The sequence below is a fragment of the Scleropages formosus genome, chromosome 23, assembly GCF_900964775.1.
Source record: "Scleropages formosus chromosome 23, fSclFor1.1, whole genome shotgun sequence".
Taxonomy (NCBI): domain Eukaryota; kingdom Metazoa; phylum Chordata; class Actinopteri; order Osteoglossiformes; family Osteoglossidae; genus Scleropages; species Scleropages formosus.
In genome coordinates this window covers 5,065,261-5,085,955 of record NC_041828.1, presented here as the reverse complement: position 1 = coordinate 5,085,955, position 20,695 = coordinate 5,065,261, and the positions used below count along the sequence as shown (strand labels likewise).

Below are 20,695 nucleotides of genomic sequence, written 5' to 3'. Positions count from 1 at the left end.
CAATTCTAAGCGTTAAATCTTAAAACACACTGAAATGAATCACTGACTATGATTTACACACCTGATCCTACTTATCTACTTGGTTTAACCTATTAAACTTGGGCTTCACTTATTTTTGCACCTGCACTACTACCACATTTCTACTACACACGATTTTCTCTAAAGTAACATAAGGAATTGGCCATTACACACCTATTGTGTCAGATGAGAAACACTTGATTCTCATTAAATAACCACTTCGTGGTAAAACTAAGGGACACGAGGGGTTCATATATTCTGAAGCAGCACTGTATTATACAGTTATATAACAACATGGAATAATGATCATGATGAGTAATGTTGCTGTGTGTGGGCTCTATGTCCCATAAATAACGTTCTTAAAATGTGTAAAATGCATCAAGAGGAAAATATTAGGCAGACAGACAGACACTCACAGCACTCCTATGAAGCCCTCCTTGCAGTGACACTCCCCCGTCTCTGGATCACAGGACCCCCCAGTTCCGCACAGGCACTTCTGCAGGCAGTTCTGGCCGAAGGTCCCCGAGGAGCATGGCTGCTTGCAGTCGGGTCCCCGGAACCCGGGGCGACAGCGGCAGGACCCCGTCAGAGCATCACAGCGCCCGCCGTGCTCACACCTGCAGGACTGTCGGCAGCCAGTACCCCAGTGCTTCTCGTCGCAGGCTGCAAAACACACACGGGACGCAGTGATGTCAGAGTGTGGAGAACGGAACAAAACAGAGTAACGTCATCAGCCGTGGCGGGGTGGCACCAGTAGACAGGGGCACCCCGTGGCAGCAGGTGGCGCCATACAACTAACTGCTCTCCTGCTGAAGGAGTGCAATTACAGTCATGACTTCACACACACCTCAGTGATGTAAGCAGATGGTCCTCAGGAAGTGTGTGTGACTGTTATTTTTAAATATAAAAACGTCTCTAACTGGACTGGATCTCACTTCCTGTACCGAAACCCAGGAAGGTAACGAACAGCAGACGTGATTCTGCATCAGCAAAGAAGTTAACACGAGATGCCACGAAGTCCTCCTGACGGATCACCGTACTGACACGGTGCCTGAAGACAAATGGGGCTGTAATCAGGAATTCTGTGGTGCGGTTTGGATCCCATCCAGGGTCCATGAACAACATGACGCTCTACGGAGCCCCAGGGGACTTCTCATGGCCTGAGAACCAGGAGGTGTCCTTAGTAACTCAATCCGTTTCTAATCCTCAGCTCTGAATCTCAGAGCCCTCAGTTAAAAGAAAGCCATAGGCCTATGGAAAAGATTTTTAAAAGAGGATAAAGATCCAAATAATACTTTTTATATTAATGCTATAAACTTCAAGCTACATTAAAAGTGAAACTAAAAACTTTGAAGTCCTCTGTGATTCCCACTGTTGACCAAGACATGCCCTGAAAATGTGTATCGTTCGTCATCTTGTCACAGAGCAACCATCAGGGACATCAGACATGACCTGTTAACACCGTGGAGTTGAGTTGAACGAAGGCGGTCCCACGCTCTTGTTACGGTGCGCATTACTGTATCATATATCGCCTGGCCACGTGAACACATTTTCGCTCCACATGAAACATTTTAGAAAATAGTTAAAGTATATCCATTGCATATGGATTGGCATAATCTGAACTGCAAAGTGTCCCATGTCCACATAGTGCAGAACATGATGCTCTGACTGGAAACAACAGAGCTCAGTGACCAGAAACACCACAGAACAGCTGAGGACAAGGACTTGCAACCAGAAAGTCACCAGGTCACATTTCCAGAGGAATCCTACTCTTGAACCCTTGAGTATTGCATAATTTAGATAAACAGGTAATAGTAACCTTACAAACTGAGAAATGTGCTTTAGGCAAAAAGGTCCTCTCTGTTGAACATAAGCCAGAGAAGAGAGTGTAACAAGAAGGCTGCTCCGGAAGTGGGCCGTTAAACTGATCTCGTCGCAGATGGACTTGTTTTTCTTGAGCATCCACGCTGACCTCTGGGCTCTAGCTGGAGAGGGACCCTCGCGCTCCCACAGCGCGAGCCAAGCGGTTAAAGCAGATGGGTAGGACAATGTCAGTCAGAGCAGCTCCGCCATGAGTTTCCCACGCGAACCCTTTCATTGCCCGCCTTTGCCGGTCAAACTCGTGAAAAACCTTGAAAAGATCCCCAAACTCCTATTCTCAATTTGAACCAAAGAAAAATGCTGTAAAAACAAGGTCATGTTCAGCTTCTGTAAGTGAGACCACTTTCCCAGTGTTGGAAGAATGTTACAGATGATGGGAAAACAAGGTGCTGAGCCTCTACTCACAGTTATTTACCCATTTATACAGCTGGATAATTTTACCCTAGCAGTTCAGGGTAAATACCTTGCTCAAGTGTACTACAGCTGGGATTCAAACATGTGACCTTTGGGTCCAAAGGCAGCAGATCAAACCACTACACTGCTAAGTGCCCCTACTTATAGTATAATTAATATATACATATAATTGATATTGTAGGTTTAGAGCTGTCATTGTCAAAAAGGAAGTGATGGAAGAATTTAGACTTACTTACAGTGGCACAGTGTAAAAAAACAAGAGGAATATGCAAGCAGAGAAGAAAGGTCACCTGCAGAAACTGAATCACAAAACAGAACCACGAAACCCGACCTCCAGGCCAGTGGTGAACGCCGAGACCCCGAGTGACTGATGCCATTGGATCTCCATTATTTGTTGGAGTGTGAGGGTGCGAAGGTGCACTCACCACTGGAGCAGTCCTCCCCCCGCCAGCCCTCCTCACACTGGCACCGGTCTGGAGCAAGGCATCGCCCGTGCACACACTCCTTCGTACAGCGGGCTGCGCACAGAGAAACCACACACATTCATGGAAGAGGAAGTGCAAGGAGAGGGATCCAATCACACACTGTCACATACTCTCACACACACACATACACACACAAACTAGTTGTTCAAGTAAAATCGGAAACGGTGAGTATGCTGGCTGTGTTTGGTGCGGCACTTACGGACACATGCGTCTCGGCTCTCGTAGTATCCAGGGCAGCAATGGTACCTCTTGCGGTAAGCCACTCGCACCGCCTGCCGGTAGGCGGTCCGGTACACAACCCTGCGTGCGCAACAAGAGCAGCTGCTTCAAGGCAGAGGAGCTAAACACACACACCAACCACCAGCAGAAAGCAACACATACACACACACACACTCTCCAATGCACGGACACGTACCTGTGCCGGGGGCATGGATACACACTGAAGGTCTGAGCACAGGGCTCGCTGAGAACCTGATCGAATGGGTGGGCGTAGGACTCCTTCACCGAGGTCGTGTAGCTAGGTGGGGGATGGGCAACAGGAACGCAATCAACACTTCGAAACACCAACGCAGCAAAACCTCTTCATTAACCGAACAACACAAAAGAATAGCGGTTAAGGAACTAAGATTGACAAGGTCACATTCCAACATGGGACACGAGTAGCTAAACCTTTCACCGTGGTACTTACTGTGATGAAGTTCTTAAGTAACAAGAATGAATATGTAAACGAATGACTTTACCAGGTGTACACTGCTGGGTCTCACCTCTCCCACTGGCTGCACACATTGGGGTCGCCAGAGTTCAAGAGCCACATGGGGTCAAGCAGGGTGAAGAGGATCACGAGGGCGTTGCAGTACTTTGACGAGGAATCCATCCTGTAAAAAACACAAAACAAATAAAACTTGTGAGCGCCCACACTCAGCGAGTCCACTACCGGGGTATTTCTCGCGGGCTTTTCTCCGAGTCCGAACGCTCTCATGCTGAGGCCTCCATTAACAGCTCTGGACAAGGAGGGCTATAAAAAAAAAAAAAAACCTAAAAGCAAATGTTCACTGCTGTGAAGATGCTCAGAACATCATCTTAAAAAATGTATTTTAGGTGACAAAGTGTTTGATTCTTTCCTTTAATGCAGCTATTTGATTACTGAATGCAGTGCAGTGACAGCAGTCATTTTACACTATCAATAACAGGCTGTCCAGTGCAGGGTTGTGGTGGTCCAGAGCTTAAGATGCAAGATGAGATGCAAGGCATGGCACACCCTGCACAGCACAACAGACCAGTGCAGGAGAATCACACCCACTCATTCACTCACACACTCTGTCATCAGTTCAACTGAAACATATGTCTTTGGACTGTGGGAGGAAACCAGAGCACCCAGAGGAAATCCACAGGAACACAGGGAGAGCACATGTTCTCAGCTGCGCCTCAGCCATGGTGCCACACTCCTCCACCTCTAACTGCGTGGTTGTCTCACACACAAGAGGTCCAAAACCAGAAGCCAGAAGGTTCTTGGATCAGGCACCAATGTTTTGGAATGAGCTCTGTATCTCCCTCAGAACTGCTGAATCTCTCTCAAAACTCGAGAAGAGACCCAAAACATGTTCAATACCCGCTTCTCTCTGGATTTCCCACCTGCTCCATAAACCTTGAATACTTATATGTTAGAAAAATACTCCCTATCAATTCTATATGCAGTTATTTATGCAACATTTTTGGGTAAAAACAGAGGTACCAAACAAATTTACTGCACTTTGCGAGCCACATGTCTATCTGTATGTTGCGAGATGCATTTGTTTATTCTGAGTTGAATGTTGCCTTGGAGAAAAGTGTCTGCCAAATAAAGCACTATAAATAAAAATGTAAACATAAACGTAATCCACGAAGCAGACGTACAAGTGCTTGTGACCGGAAAAAAGAAATACTGCAGTTAATCTCAGATGTGAAAAGCAGTTAAATGCATGTGCAGCTCTGTGAAAACCAGTACATATTCAGTGAGTTATTTTCCCATAAGGGAGAAATAATGTGACATCAGTTCCCAGAACATTCCCAGGATGTCGCCAGAACGTTGTTTGTCTGTGCCCCCAGAGGGCTTCTCCTCTCGGTGTCGTTCGCTTCCACAGCACTGCTGGGAGGTTCTCATCTGGTTCCCATCAGTGCTGCGAGTCCCCTTGGGGGGATGATGGTGGTAGTGGTGTGAGGGGTGAGGCCAGGCAGCATGAGCGTCTCGTCAAGAACCCCTTGAAACGGGACCCCCCATCGGGCCTCTCTGGATCTCCACCGGAACGGACAAGTCCTTGTCGTTCAAAGCACAGGACTCAGCAGAACCCACAATGACCACTGTACTTTAATTTCACCTCATTTCCTCAACCCCAAACACTCGGTATGAACGTCCTCCTGTCCTCTTAAAATGCATCTCGACAATTCGTCCAAAAATACGTCTCATTTGTTTCCCAATCCCGGCGAGCCAAAGTAAACGTAGCAGCAATCAGTCTTAGTGGGTCGGGGCCCATTACATAAGAGCTACAATCAAACACTGCGAGTTCCATCTTCATGGCTGGACCTGGGGTTGCTTGGAAAAGAAAAGGCAAAGTAAATAAAGAGTGATGTGAGTTCAGCTGGCGAGGCGGCGTAATGCTTCCTGCCGTGGACCTGGAGAGGAGACTGCCTGCGGTCGGTGCTCCGGCACGTGGCAAGCGAGAGCAGATGGGCAGGGTGCAAAAACAAACCAAACGGCTTTCATTAGGACAGAGCGTTTCATTCACTAGGCACTTCACTGAACACCAGTAAATGTTTAATTACCGTCCTTATTCCCCCTTGCCTCATTACAGAGCTTTATTAGAAAATTCTTGCAGGCCGCAGTTACATTCCAAACTGCTGACAGGTATCGGGACAAGGGTGCAAAGCCTAGCAAGGAGGGAGGGCTTGCGGACTTGACAGGGCCGTGATCCAAGCAGGAAGCCGGATGCTCAGCAGGCCTCGGCGTCTGGAAATTGACACCTCCAGGTGGTCGACGAACCTGAGCTGGCGCCACGCTCCGGTTGAGCCAGCTAATCTGCAGCGTGAGGCATGAGACGAGTTCCCGAAGCGCCGCTATAGCCAACGAGGTGCTCAAGAGGAAAATCCTGAGTGTGTTTTCCACAAACGGGACTCAAGTTCTGCCTCTGCCGCCATCCCCCCCCCCTCCCCGACACCTGCGTGTTCTGCACCTGATTCACCACACACACCTACGCCAACTGAAGATGTAGAGGGAACAACGATCAAGGTACACAATCATTAATTCCAAGAAAAATACATTTTGTTTCTTTAAGACTCCATTAGTTCACTGAAAAAAACTCTTGAGATGGCATCAAGAAGTAACTCTTCATCCTCCTCATCTGTGGTATTGGTGTCTTTGGATTTGTTTGAACTTGGAAGTCCTTCAGAATAGTCTATCTTTACTAGGATTTCCAGATTTAAAAACTTTCTAAGCTGAAGTTAATTGATTGACGGCAACAAAACAACTTTACTCACGACTGTGCGCCATATTGAAAACACCAATGAACCGATCACTTTGTTCTTACCCTGTCTACCCTGATTTTACAATCTCAGACTATATTTACACTGCCTGCTAAACACATGCCCATTGATCACTGGATTACTGTCCTTAACTGATGCCAATTCCTACATTTCTTCAAAAAGCACACACTGATTGTTCTTCCCTCTGCATCTTCCACTGCAGTATCCCAGACCAGGATACACACTTTTCCTCAATTACTATAGTAAAAATTACCCACCTGATTAAATGGGTAGATCACTTTAAGTAGCTTAGTTCTTGGAGAAAAGCTTCTGCTGAAAGATAATGTGAAAAGAATTAAAAGTAGAGCTTTCTCTTAATTTTCTTTATGCAATAAAAGAGCTCTATCATCAAATTAAATTTTGTAGGGATGGTCATTAAATTTTAAAACAGACTTATAAAATGAAGAAATGTCTATGATTTACATCCCTGATTCTACTTACACTGATTAAACCAAGTAGGTAACTTGGGCTTCACTTATTTTTCCACCTGCACTACTACCATGTTTCTATTGGTCTTTACACACCTATTGTGTCACATGAGAAAGACCGATTCTCATTAAATAACCATTTCGTGGTAAAACATAGGGACACGAGAGCTTCACACACTTTCAAGCAGCACCGTACATTCTATTGTACTCTGTGGCACATGGTTGAGAAGAGCACTATTTCAAAATAAAAAAATGGATAACATGCACAAGATTGACTGCTAATGTGAATGGAACCCAAGTTTTTGACAAGACTCTTGAGGCAGACCTGTACACACACACACACACACACACACACACACACACACACACACAGATAAATAAAGACAGAGGTACACAACTCTTTTTAAACACAATACACAGATGCATTTTGTCCTGCGGGACTTGTGGGTTTTTCCATCATGTCTTTTAATCAAACCCAATTTCAGCATTAGAATCTATAATGACTGTTATTTAATGGAATTACAGCGCAAGAAAGTATTTCACCACAACTACTGCTTGCAAACTGGGAATCGCGCCCTAGGATCAGGACAGGCCCAAGTACGCTGAAATACACATGTCCCGGCGCCTACTTTCTACCATAGTGCATCCCTTTCCAAAACAATTCCCCCCAAAGAGCCTCTCGGTGATCCCAAATCCACCGTGCACCCACCATGACAAGAAAACACAACCCTGAATATATAAGGGGAATAAAAATATCCCAGAGGCTGCTTGTATGAAGCTGCCTGTCCTCTATCCCGCATCCTCTTATTGCATTACTGCACAAGTAGGAGTCCTCTCTCCTCCTGTTAGTGCAGTTAAATATATGCCGGCAAACACATGGAACTGATCAAACCGCTACTCTCTGCCCCCCTCTCCCTCCTCATCTGCTCAAGCTGAGCTTTTGACCAAGCTAGAAAATATTACTCATGCTCTGGAAGGAAGGGGAAGCGGGGAAAAGGAATAAAAAATAAGGGAGAAAAATGGGAGAGTGTAGAGTAGCAAGAGGTGTGTGTAGTCAGACCCATGTGTCATGTGCGTGTCCTCATCCTGAAGCATCAGTTTTCAGTCGCATTCCAGTTTCCATATTCTTTGCAGGCTCTTAGATCAACGCAATCACGTGCTTTGTGAACTGCAGTAATCCTGGGTTGCTAAATGGTTTTCCGAAGGAATGGATGATACACTTTGAGACATGTCAACGTCCTCAGGGAATACGGTGTTGGGTGGGAAAGGGGCGAACCTTAAGGTGGGATGTTTTCAGAACCTGATATCCAGTGTAAATGATAATCTTCCACTTTCTCTGCAGCATCGCCCACCTTGACTGCATCAACATCGCAACAAGAAAAAAATAAACGTTTCAACAGTGAACACTAATTTGACTATCCAATAACCGGTGCTGCTCTGGGAGGGGGAGGGTCCAATCATCAGCGAATCAGAGCTCAGAACTGGACAAGCCACTCCCACATGACCTTCAGGTGTCTGCAGGTCTGTGGGTGTGATTAAGTTCCCAACACTGTGTTATAATCATCACCTCCCTCAAGAGGTCAGGAAAGCCATCATGAGCATTGTGTTCATTTCACCACCATGATGGAAGGAGTTTCTGGAGGAAAGAAACACTTTAATATGCAACAGGTGACTTGGGCTGTTCCATTGCGCTGTGAGCCAGAGCTGCTCCAGTTCCTCCACTGAAGCCCAAGATGACAAAACACCCCCATCCGCCTTAGTCATCTGTGGTCTTGTCGCCAGGCGCCAGCGTGCCAGTGTCCCAGTAAAACCACACCCCAAGCGACATGTTTCAAGCACATGAAAACAATAGAAGTGCCAGACTTATTATCAAAGCACAAAGTCCTAATAAGACAGTCTTCCTCTGTTTCTCAGTTTAATATTTACCCCCCCCCAGTGCTAAAATACAGCGGCAAGAGCAAAACAGCATGAACACAACCAAGGCTTTAATAAAATGGGGGGGGGGGAGTTTCACCACTGATGGTAAAATATGCTGAAGTGTTTGACTTCATTAATGTTGGTATTTATTCCAGAGCAACTTACCATGTTAAAACCATTTACCCATTTATACAGTTGAGCCACTTAGAATAAGTATGTTGCTCAAGGGTACTACAGGGATTTGAACCTGCAACCTTTGGGTCTAGAGGCAGCAGCTCTAAGTACTATGCTGCCAAAATGCTGTCTTGTCCCCCCCAAACAGCCAAATTATAAAGGACATCCTTTAGAAATAAAAACAGAAGAATCATACTGTCACATTCTGGGAGCCTTATATGCTTCCACAAGATAGGGGTACTCTTCCTTTTTTTTTTTTTTTCTTTTAACTCCATTTCAGAGGGAAAGGGGAAATGCTCCTCAATGAGAGTAAACATGTAGACACATCTGGCAAAACAAACATGTCAAAGTCAAACAAAAAAATTCCAAGGCCTGGTCACTTCCCAAGAATGCACTTCACACAATGAAAATGATAACAGCGCAAAACATCTCTTACGAAACGTGGATCTGTGCAATGTCCTACCATGAACCTCAAAAGTGAGTCCAAGGGGAGTCTAGGCTGCTAAGTGTCACGGAAGACCAAGGTCACAATTGGCTCTCTGATGGCGCAGTGGTGGAATGAGAGACAGCACTGCTCTGTCTGCGGGCAGCGGGCGCATCGACTGCATCGCCAATGTGTCCAATGTGACTACAAAAACAGGACATGCCCCACCCACCAGTCCTGCTGCTACCGAGGAGATGAAAGAGGGCAGCACAAGGAGCATGTGACAAGGAGGAGTGTGCTGGAAAACACCTTTTCTGCATCCTGCTTACTGCACCTCACCATGCCGTAGCACCACAGTATTCACGGTATCCACGTGCACTTGTTGAGGTGTGGTCTGAAACTACCTGCTGGGTGTATCATAAGGTTCGTTTTCAAAGCTTACTTAAAATGAAGCAGATCTGCCTTTGACTGAAGCCATTCCTATTTCCGTGACTCTGAGGTGACCATACGGCAATGAGGGCATCATCGAGCTGCAACTGGTGGCGCAGCAGAGATGGTTTGAATCCCTTCTGTAGTGCCCTTGAGCAAGGTGCTTAACCTAAATTGCTCCAATACAATTACCTAGCTGTACAAATGGATAAATAAGTGTCAGTATCTTAACAGTGTAAATCATTTTGCAGAAAATTGTCAGCTAGTGGAATGAATGTAAATTGTGGTGAAAGAGTAAAACCCGCCCCCCACCTTGTGTTACAAACTGTTCAGTCACCAGTGTGGGACAAGATTAGTTCAACTCCCTTCTACAGTATTCACAGCACACGTGTGCTATTCCTGAGCGTACACGACCAACACCAAGAGAAGGAAGGTTGCACATATTTACAGGATGAATTTATCAGCCGTTGTGATTGAATGGGACTTTGTGGAAAGAAGGTATTTTTGATTTTCAGTATTTTGAAATTAGTTTTAACTTTGTCTCAAAGTTAATAAAACATAATAAAGTAAAAGTTGTTGCAGCTGTTTCATTTTTATACAACATAAACTTTGAACATATCAAAGCAACCTGTGTTATTAGGTTTATATTGATTATGACTTAGCTGTAAAGGCAACTCAGAGGTTATGAAAACAAATTTGAGAGACTTCCAGTGCCAGCTGTGATCGTAAGACAAGGAGACTCAGTGTATAAACGAGTTCCAGTACTGCACTGGGTCCAAGTCTCCAGGGTTCTCTGGGCACAAGTTCATCTTTAGTGGTACTGACAGCAGTCATCATGCCAGCCTACTTGGCCACTTCCCTCCAGGGCTGGGGAAGGGTATGAATGGATGGATAGGAAAGACACAGCAGAACCAGATGACAGGGGTCATGAATAAAATGCTAGATGTCACAAAAAATAACATACTGAATTTCAATAAAAGAAGAGTTCTTATTCAAAATTAAATGCTCAGGATTTCAAAGGGTGTTTTCTATTCTGGGAATAGAGCAAAAAAAAAAAAAAAAATTTAATACAGATGGTTGTACTTTGGCTTTCATGTCCAACATCCCTTTCAGATGAGTTTGGACACAACTCCACACTTCTCAATCCAATTATAAGCAAGAGCTAGAAAGTAAACTAAAATGAGACACTTTGTCAAACTGCATGGAAAGCTGTCAAATGGGAGTAAACACACATGGAAGAGCCATTCCTGCTCCAAGGCTGCGTGAAAAAAAGACCCCCGAGCCCCCCATGGTGCCACTCACTAGTGAGTGTTTGCCTGTGGTTTGACAGCAACAACCGCTTGGATGCCTTGTAGCCTCCAGACATGAACCACAGACAGCAAAACTGTGTCTGTGTAGACTAGGACCACGAGTGGACCACACACAAAGAATAAAAAAAAACATCAACTCACGCAGAAAGGATGAGAACAGAAGAACTGACACATACCCATGGATACATACAAGACACCCCACACACACACATATATGCAGACCACAGTTACCATGTTCACACTCCACTGCTGATCTGATTGCAGGTTTCTGGGTACGACCAAGCTGTCCTTTGGCATGTGGACCGCTTCCAAACCGAGACCAGAAGATGAAGGGTTCCAGTAAAAGTGTGCTCTGTGGACTGTTGACAGAGACCAAGACAGTAGACATTTTCAAGAAGCCCTTGACATACTAAATGTTTCCATTCACAGTTCATTAATGCTGGCCTTCAAAATAAAAGTGTCATGCTGCTGGCCACCACGTGTGGCTCCAACACCGTGTTCCTGCCTTCACATTGGCCTCATTTTCACTCCTCTGGCAGCTTCTCCTTTCCCCTCCACCACCTCCTTGCTGGATCACCTCTGCGCTGCACTTCTGCTTCTTTCCATTATAGGCAGGACCTTCCTGGATGTGCAATTCCCAAAAGTGCACGTATGACATTCTCAGCCCCATCCTCAATTTACAGCTGTACTAAAATGCCTAGCTCTGCACCCAGTCTTTCAAAAACTTCCATTCACATTAGCAGCGAATCCTGTGCATGTAATCCATTTGTTTTTTTTGAAATAGTTCTCTTCTCAGCCATGTGCCACAGAGTACAGTACAGCATAGAGTGCAGCTTGAAATTGTGTGAACCCCTCATGTCCCTTAGTTTTACCACAAAACAGTTATTTAATGAGAATCAGTGTTTCTCATCTGAGATAATAGGTGTGTAAAGAGCAATTCCTTATGTTACTTTACAGGAAATTATGTGTGTAGTAGAAACATGGTAGTAGTGCAGGTGCAAAAATAAGTGAAGCCCAAGTTATACTGGTTAAACCAAGTAGGTAAGTAGAATTGGGGTGTAAATCATAGTCATTCATTCATTTCATAAGTTTATGTTAACATTTAGACTTTATAGGTTTATTTTCACATTTTATAGAAAAATAATGACTGTCCCGATAAGGATCACATATTTCCAAGCAGTGCTGTATACAGGAACACATTAATGACAACAAAGCTAACACAAAATGCCATTTGCCAATGCTCTAAAATAAGCCACGTGGAAAGTGAGGAAAGGAAAACAAAAAGGTCCCAGGCTGAGGAACTGGTTGAAAGAAAACCTTTGGGGGTCCAAGTAGTAGCAGTGCCCACCCCCCACCGCAGTGTGTTAGTGTATTACAGTGGGGCTGTGTGGGGTGTATCAACAGCTAAGAAGCCAGTCCAGCTGGGTAATGCGGAACTGTAATCTTCGTGGACATACGCCACAGCTCAGTGTTCTCAGGCCACCCAGTACAGTAGGTATTAGAGTCCAGTTGCTTCCCAGATGACTAAGGTCAATTCCTATACAGCTACTATACACCCCATGAGAGCAGTCAAGGTTTTTTCCAGTTACTCGAGTCCTTATTTACTCCTGTTCATTCTCGCTGATGGAATGATGCTCTGTTTATCCACCACAGAGGAAGTCTGCTTCCCACACATCCGAGAGGAATGAGAAGCTCTGCAAGGTCACGCTGTGGACAGCGTGTTTTTACAAGGACAACTGACAGACGGAATTAATCACGATGGAGACTCATCCAATGTCCACGCACGCACATCTGGAGAGGCCAGATCCCCAGCTGCCAACAAACATTCCGTTTCCGCTTTATATGTCATTATTCAATAAGCAGGCAACACCAGGTCACATCCACGCCTTTTGATTGGCTGATGACTGGCAGGGGTCTCTCCCAAACAGGCCAATGAGGATCAGGTGGAGGAAGCACTGGAGTGGTGTTTATAGGCTGGAACAATGGTGCCATCATCAAACATCCCGCTTCCGCACCTGCCTCTCGGGAACGTGGCTGCCCACACAACTCTGCTCTGCTCTGCTCTGCTCTGCTCTGCTCTGGCTAGACAGCAGGGCTCCGAGCAGCAGTCTCACCCCACTACCAGTGACAGCATGGACACCTGCACAGTTGCACTGCTCCCATTGCGTTTCCCCTGTCCTGGGATTTCCTGCATAAGCCAGTCCATAGACAAACTGCACAACCATGTCTTGACACGCTAAAGAATGGATCTGAAAGTGTCCTCAAGCACCCAACCACTCACGATCATTAACTGCTTGTCCAAGTTAGGGTTACTGTGGTACAGAGCCTACTACAGAAGCAGAGAGTGCCAGACTAGTCAGGGTACAGCAATCCACTGATGAGAAACTCGTGTCCCTGATCTAAGCTAGAACAGAACTATTATCGGTTCTGCCCATTTCACAGCTGCCCCAGAGCCTGGTGTCGGTGTTCTCTAAGGTTGTACATTTATGAGGAGAGCGTGTCGCTCAGCAAAGGAACCAGAAATCAGGCCTGTTCAACTGCACATTTGGCAGCAACAAAACTCACAGCACCTGGTTCCAATTGATTAATTACTTCCACGCTTGACTGGCAATATCGCCAGCTTTACCACTGTACATTCCTGCTATTACCTTACTGTGTGGATGCGCAGCATTGTGGACAGTAACCACACCCCTCTAGGAAAGTTACCTCACTAGAAGCGGTTGATAAAGAAAATCCAGCAAGTTTCCTGTGTGGAGAATGTCAGGCCTGTCAAAACAAACAGACTGGAATGATCTGCTGCCCATTGTGGTCAAATCCTCAAGGTTTCAGAGAGGGACTCAAATGTCAGATGGTCTAAAACAGGGATAGGATGTAAAGGACTAAGGACTTTCAGCACTTCGCCACTTTGCTTTTTCACCTTCGTGCTGTGGACATCTTGAGTCCGGTTGTAGAATCTCCAGGAATACATGCCATCGGACAGCATCCGCCACGGAGCCTCTGCCACGGATCAGAGGGCCTCCTCGGGTTTCGTACCATGTGGTACCAGCTCGTTCCGCCGCAGGGCACCCAGCCTGAGCCAGTAAATTCTTCCCTGATAAGCACTGGAACCCCCTACACATTTATGGGGCTGAGGCTGGGGGGGGGGGGGATCCTAATGGAGCCTTGCACTTTCTGAGGGAAGAAAGGAAATCTGTTCCTTATTATCACAGCCTGTTTGTCGCGCAGATGGGGGGGGGGGGAATGCCCAGATGTGTTTTTCACCGAGGTCCTGGACACAAATTGTGTGACCATTTTCTTTATTTACTTCCCCAGGCTCACGTTTCCCTCATCACACACCACGGCTCACGCATCTTCGGAGCCTGTTCTTTTCCTTTGATGAAAATGCTGCAGACTACAGCTGTAAAAAGCAGATGGTAGCCATCTGGACAGATGATCACTCCACCTTGGTCCACGGACAGGTGGAGGTCAGATGTCCCATTGCAGGAGTTTCCAGGGTATCCTTCAGTGCTCTCTGTGCTATGCACAGTCAGTCTTCTCAGGCAAAAGTGCAAATAACTCAATTTTTGACAGTTGTGCTAGAAGAGCAGAGCGTGACTGAACTGATGCGATATCTTTTATGAGCATTAAACACTGTTATTAACCATTACATATCTCACACTATTTTCCAAGGCAAATTATAATGTCAGGTTGGCCCACTAAGCTGCTTACAATGATTTACCCATTTTCACAGCTGGGTAATTTTTACTGGTGCTATTCAGGGATGGTAGCTTGGGGCAGCTGGCAGTGCAGTGGTTAGAACTGCTGCCTTTGGACTCAAAGGTCACAGGTTTGAATCCCAGCTGCAGTAGCTTTAGGCAAGACACTTTCCCTCAATTGTGCCAGCAAAATTTCCCAGCTACATAAGTGGGTAAATAAATGTATGCAGCTTACAAAGTTAAGCTACTTTAGAGAAAAGAATCAGCTAAATAAAAAAATGTACAGCAAGAGTGTGGATTCAAAGCAGGAGCCACAGCAAAGAGACAGAGTAACTGGCAGTAATTGCTTCCTTCAGGAAGAAGGACCAGCAAACCTATACAAGACCTCATCATCCATACTGGCATGGTCCAACTCAGCACACCCCCCCTGCATCAATGGTTCTCCCAAATTCAGTGATGGCCTTACCAGAAATCAACTTCTCATGGGAAACAAACCAGACCGCCTCACTTCACATCACAAAGGGGAAAGAGGCAAGTTTTCCTGCAGAACCTAGCATGCAGCACCATCTAAAGTCCATGTTAACTCAACAGAGTAAGTAAATCTGACTAAGTACGCTTTTGGATGAGATGGTAATGGGGTACTAAGTGTAACGCAACCGCACTAAGTCAGCGTTAAATTGTTTCTCGCATGAAAAACTGCTTAAGCAATGGGAACAATCGTTTACAACGAAGGACCGAACTGCTGTGGTCATGAAGACCTTAACAATTCCAAATGCACCAATAAATAATGTAAAGTGGGAGAGCATCCAAAGCACTGAGCTCCGAAGGAAGAACAGCTTCATTTTACTTTCACCCGCTCATCTGGAGCTCAATCCATCCTCAATTCCAGCACACTGCAGGCTCTCCACCGCCACACAGACATTGCCGTCCTCCAAAGACGAGAAGCGCCAGAGCGGAAAGCATTTCGGTGCGCTATCTGTAGACGTTCTCCAGCAACACATTACTTAGCCTGTTGAAGAATTTGGGGGAGAAGGGAAACAATGGCTGATTTTAGCTGGTGGACTGGAGAGGCACATGAGGTGGGGGGGGGACGAAAAAAAAAAAAAACTACTTTTATAACTGTGTAACTGTAATTACTAATAAATTAAGTTAGTCATCTGAACCAATGTTGCTGTTCACCAGAGCGCAAGTAGACATAATAGCAGTAATAATGGGAGGGTTCAGAGCCGTGGCTGGAGCATCTCCCTGGTGGTGTACTTTCCAGTCCATGAACACTGGGTTCCAGCATCTCGCTCCATCTCTTCTACTCTTCCAGCAGAGAAACCACAGCCCCAGAGCGGCACCAGGTCCTAATTCCCCCGTCTCCTTCGCCCTCCCCGCAGACCCACCCAACACTGTCATTAAGACTACAGTACAGACCCTCACCACACTACAGGGCTGTGCGGTGCACCAGCACCCCTCCCTCCACTTTCACAAAACCTCCCTTCTCCTTATTAACTGGTGTTGGATCGGCACGCTGGTGCCAACCCGAGTTCTGTGGAAATGAAGGAGGGCAGGGGGAGACTGGGCGTTCTTAACCCCAAAACCACCCTGACTGTGGCTGTTTTTACTCTAAACACTGTGAAGGGCCACAGAGCCCATGCTTCAAGGATTATATCAACTCAGTGCCGGGCAGAATGCGTTCGGATACCTCATTTTAATTGTGCCTGCTGCTTTGGGCATCTCATTTTCATCAAAAATGTTTGTGAACATTCAGTTTGGCAAATTTAATTAATAGGAAATGGAAAATGTGCCATGCAAAAAGCAGATACAGAGGTGTATAAAGCAATAAAGGTTTGTATAGGGTTGGAATTTATATTTCCAACTCCTTTGAGAGAAAGTACACTAGAAAATATTATTTAACGTTATTAACCTAAGTAAATATTTTTTCATTTGCAGATGCTTTTCTCCAAAGCAGTCTACAATTATTTACCCGTTTATATAGCTAGGTAATTTTGCTGGAGTAGAAGGCTTTTTAATACTCTAAGTAATTTGCTCAAGGATGGTATAGCCGGAGGAGGGATTTGAACCTGCAAAGGAAGTGGCTCTACCCACTGCACTACCAGCTGCCCTTGTAACACCACCTTCAATGATTTGGTTACACAAACAAATCAAAAAAAATTTTTTTTGGGAAGGTAGGACACGTCAGTCTACCTCTCAGTGCATGCAAACGCTTTTAACGCTGCTGCCTTTCCTTCCTTCGATGACGAGTGAGTCACGGGTACGAGTGTCATGTCAAAAACGCGTGGACATGCAGCTTACTGCTGAGTAACAGGACAATGGGAAGGGAGCAGTCAGTGAGAGGAGATCCTATCAGGGCAGGAAACACGGTAACCACTCCCATCGGCTTCCTCTGCAGACCTCACGCAGGGGTCATCCAGAGAGCGCAGGGGAAGACCGCCAGTCTCTCCTTTGGTGGGGTACTCCCTTGGAGTCAGAGCCTTGGAACGCCTTACTGTAGTAAAGCAGGAATGATGGGAAGAGAAATCTGATGGTCCTATGAGACCCCGTGTGCTGGTGGGTGGCAGTGTGTGTGGGATCTTCACATCCCTCAAAACAAGCTCAGTGCTGCAGGAAGGTATGCAGTTCAACTGAGGGTTTCAGTGCTCAGGATAGAAACTTCCAAGTCATCAGTCCATGAGAAGTGGTGAATACACTGCTGCTTCAAAGTGTATGAACCCTGCAGGAACGGTCATTATTCTTGTATAAAGTATTAAAATAATCTTATAAAATGAACAAATGATTATGAGACTGAGATGTGGCGTATGTTCACAGAGATTCCAGTTCCGCATTACCCAACTGGACTAACTTCTTAGCTGTTGATACACCCCACACAGCCCCACTGTAATACACTAACACACTGCGGTGGGGCTGTGTGGGGTGTATCAACAGCTAAGAAGTTAGTCCACACTAACACACATGATTTCCTATAAAACATCATCAGGAATTGGTCATTATACACCTATTGTGTCAGATGAAAAACACTGACTCTCGTTCAATAACCATTTTGTGGTAAAACGAAGGGACACGAGGGGTTCATACAGTTTCAAGCAACACAAGATTTTTTGTCATCGTCAGTATTAAAAAACCCTGCTGCGTGTGAGATGTGAAGGGGATGGTGGAGGTTTATAGAAGTGGTCATTCCTTGTTTAAAAGGAACAGCAACGACAGTAACAGCAGCCATGTCCATGGAACTGGGTTCAAACTACAGAGCACTAGACCCCCCCACCTTCGTCCTGTCACCTTAATGCTGACGGACAGGACACGGACACGCGAGGCGCTGCAAGGGTTGATACTCATCATATGTAGATTTAATTCACTCACTTTCAATACTGCTTGTCCTGGCCAGGATCACAGTAGTCTGGAGCCTATCCCAGAATCACTGGGTGCGAGGCAAGGGGGTACATCCTGGATGGGAGGACAGTCTATTGCAGGGCAGCCACCCACCCACACACAAATATGATGTGCAGTGTCCTATTCAGTTGAACTGCATGTCTCTGGACTGTGGGAGGAAACAGGAGCGCCCGAAGGAAACCCACACAAACACAGAGCTCAGTTCGAAGCTATGGCCAAACAGACCAGGCATTGCCAGGCAGCCAAACTACCTGCTGCACCTCTGTGCCGCTCAGCAGATTTAATTAACTTATATGCAGTCTGTTCCTGTCAAGTCACAGTAAACCTGAACATCACACACACTTTCCAAACCACTGAGATGTTATTAACCAATGTTGGACTGGACACCCTTCACTGCCCACACACACTCTGGCGGGTCGCGACCTGAACAGTAAGTGTTCAGTCCAGTTAATAACATCTCGGTTCTGAACTCAGATGTGAGCATTTGCAGACTTTTAGTACCACTCATCCATGTGTTTCACTGGAGCAGTTGTGGTAAATACAGAAGAAGGGGCAAAAGTGGATTCAGAGGGCCTCTGAGAGGATCCATGAAAAATTAAAGATTACCATGCTTTACGCATTAGTTAGTGACGGTGCACAACCACAAGTAACAACACAAACAACAACAAGGAGCACGTGATGAACACGAAAGTTTAGTCTACAGGACGAAAAAAAGACACACGACTACACATGTTCTTTACTTGTTTTTAAGAAGTTAAAGCTAATCGACTAGTAGTACTGGGTAAACTGCCACACAGCTACGGTTAAACATTCATTCAGAACCTACCCGCGTCAGCCAGTGGTTTGGAGATGCAAAGACCGCGGTCCGGTACAAAATGACACAATTTTGTGTATAATATTCTATTACATATTTTTCCTTTAAAAAACCTGCCTGCAAAAATCAACGCAACTGCTCAGAAAGCCGCTCTTACCTCGTCTGGACAATTTGCAGACCTTCCTCCCTCCACGTTTCTCCGGGCAAAAATAACTCCTGTGAGTCGCGCTCGCGAACGGCGCCAAAGTGGAGGCGCGGGCTCCGCCGTCAGGTGCGCAGTCGCCGCAGTCGGACGCAGCTCTGCGCAGCGCGAGCAGCCGACGCGCCTTTTCCGCGGGCAGCGCGCGCATGAAACCACCCAATGGGAAGGAAAAAGAAACCGGAGCATACAGTGACCCCCCTTTGTGTGCGCGCGCGCTTACACAGCTACACGGGCCAGGCTGCGGCGTCACATGAACATAAACCGCTAAGATTACAATTTTATAGATATATGTACGTATAATTAATGTATATTACATAGACGTATATACAGTATATATAAATTCTTCATAAATGTATATTAATAATATACATATAAAAATTATTTCAGTTAGGAAAATTGTTGGGAACTATGTCTGTCATGAATGTATGTCAGGAACAATTGTTAGAAACTATGTCAGTTGAGAAAACATGTTTGTACGTACCCAGGTGTGAAAACAGGTGTGTATCCGGTGTATGATTCTGGGATAGGCTCCAGCCCACCGCGACCCTGCACTGGCCAAGTGGCTGTTGATCACGGATGGATTACTGTATTTTTCCATGTGAATTGAAGTAACTGAAATCCTGGACTTCATTAAGGTGTGCAGGGCTTGTTCAGGCCTCAGATGCGTGCGCGCGCACACACCCGCACACACACACACACACACACACAAAATGGAGAATGAGCAGAAAACCACTTTCTTTCACACAAAAAAATATAATGTATTTATCATTCTTAATAAACAGGTTCAACATCAAAAAAAAAAAAAAAAAATTAAACAGTCCTTCATAAACTGACCTGGCAGTGACCGATATATTAAACAGTCTAAATGCAGCATCTGAGTAAATGTGTGAATCAAAAATATTTTTGTTTGTGAGGAAATGTTTAAATGCCTCCCATTTGTTAGGGTGGGTGGCACTCTGTACATTTGTTTCTAAACAAATGTGCTCCACTGTTTGCCTTCCTATGTTCCACAGGGGTTTTAAGGTTTTTCCTTCCTGATTTCCTACCTCCAGCATGCGTTTCCTTCACACATACTGACATGTGAAGAGTATATTTCGGGCCCCCGCCGTCCAGAGGAGCTCACACGCTTGTGCCTTCCTGTCCACAGCTCTCTCCCCTCCAACGGAACGCTTTTCGACAGTTGGGCGCTGTTTTGTAGTGCAGAAGAGAATGAAGACGACTCTTGTCGAATGACATGTGCCTTCAGTTTGCACAAGTAACAAAAGAAGAGTGATAATTTGAGCAGTATTGGTGCGGCAGGGGGGCGCTGCGGTTTCCTGGTCAACAATAAGCCTGCGGAGATAAGAAGGGCTTTCGGATGCCTGCTGTTCCTATCACTGGGGTTTCCGACACATAAACAGCAAGCGGCGTCTTTCAACATTGTCCGCCCTTCTAGCATGGAGACCAGGAACTCAACAAGAAAACAAAAGCATTTCCTTGCAGCTTGTGATGTTGCTGACAGCTGGCTGTCACTGAGCTGCAGTACAGACCCCATTTTACTGCACTGAAACAGAACT

At 45.7% G+C, this 20,695-nt stretch overlaps 1 protein-coding gene across 3 annotated transcripts in view; it reads right to left on the bottom strand.

Annotated features, from left to right (window-relative positions):
- Positions 1 to 20,358, bottom strand: part of LOC108930410 (platelet endothelial aggregation receptor 1-like) — a 28,134-nt gene extending 7,776 nt beyond the window's left edge. The window contains exons 1-8 of one of the 3 annotated variants that reach the window (XM_029248459.1): positions 20,186 to 20,358; positions 19,621 to 19,795; positions 19,095 to 19,263; positions 3,563 to 3,673; positions 3,214 to 3,315; positions 2,998 to 3,098; positions 2,739 to 2,831; positions 435 to 681 (exon numbers count right to left, since the gene is read on the bottom strand). In XM_029248459.1, the coding sequence (XP_029104292.1) occupies positions 435 to 681; positions 2,739 to 2,831; positions 2,998 to 3,098; positions 3,214 to 3,315; positions 3,563 to 3,672 (653 nt within the window). In that variant the 5' untranslated portion in view covers position 3,673; positions 19,095 to 19,263; positions 19,621 to 19,795; positions 20,186 to 20,358. Of the gene's footprint in view, positions 1 to 434; positions 682 to 2,738; positions 2,832 to 2,997; positions 3,099 to 3,213; positions 3,316 to 3,562; positions 3,674 to 6,571; positions 6,610 to 11,266; positions 11,379 to 19,094; positions 19,264 to 19,620; positions 19,796 to 20,185 lie in introns of those variants that run through there. The other 2 variants (XM_029248460.1, XM_018745627.2) reach the window with 2 other exon arrangements.
- Between the last annotated feature and the right edge of the window lie 337 nt (positions 20,359 to 20,695).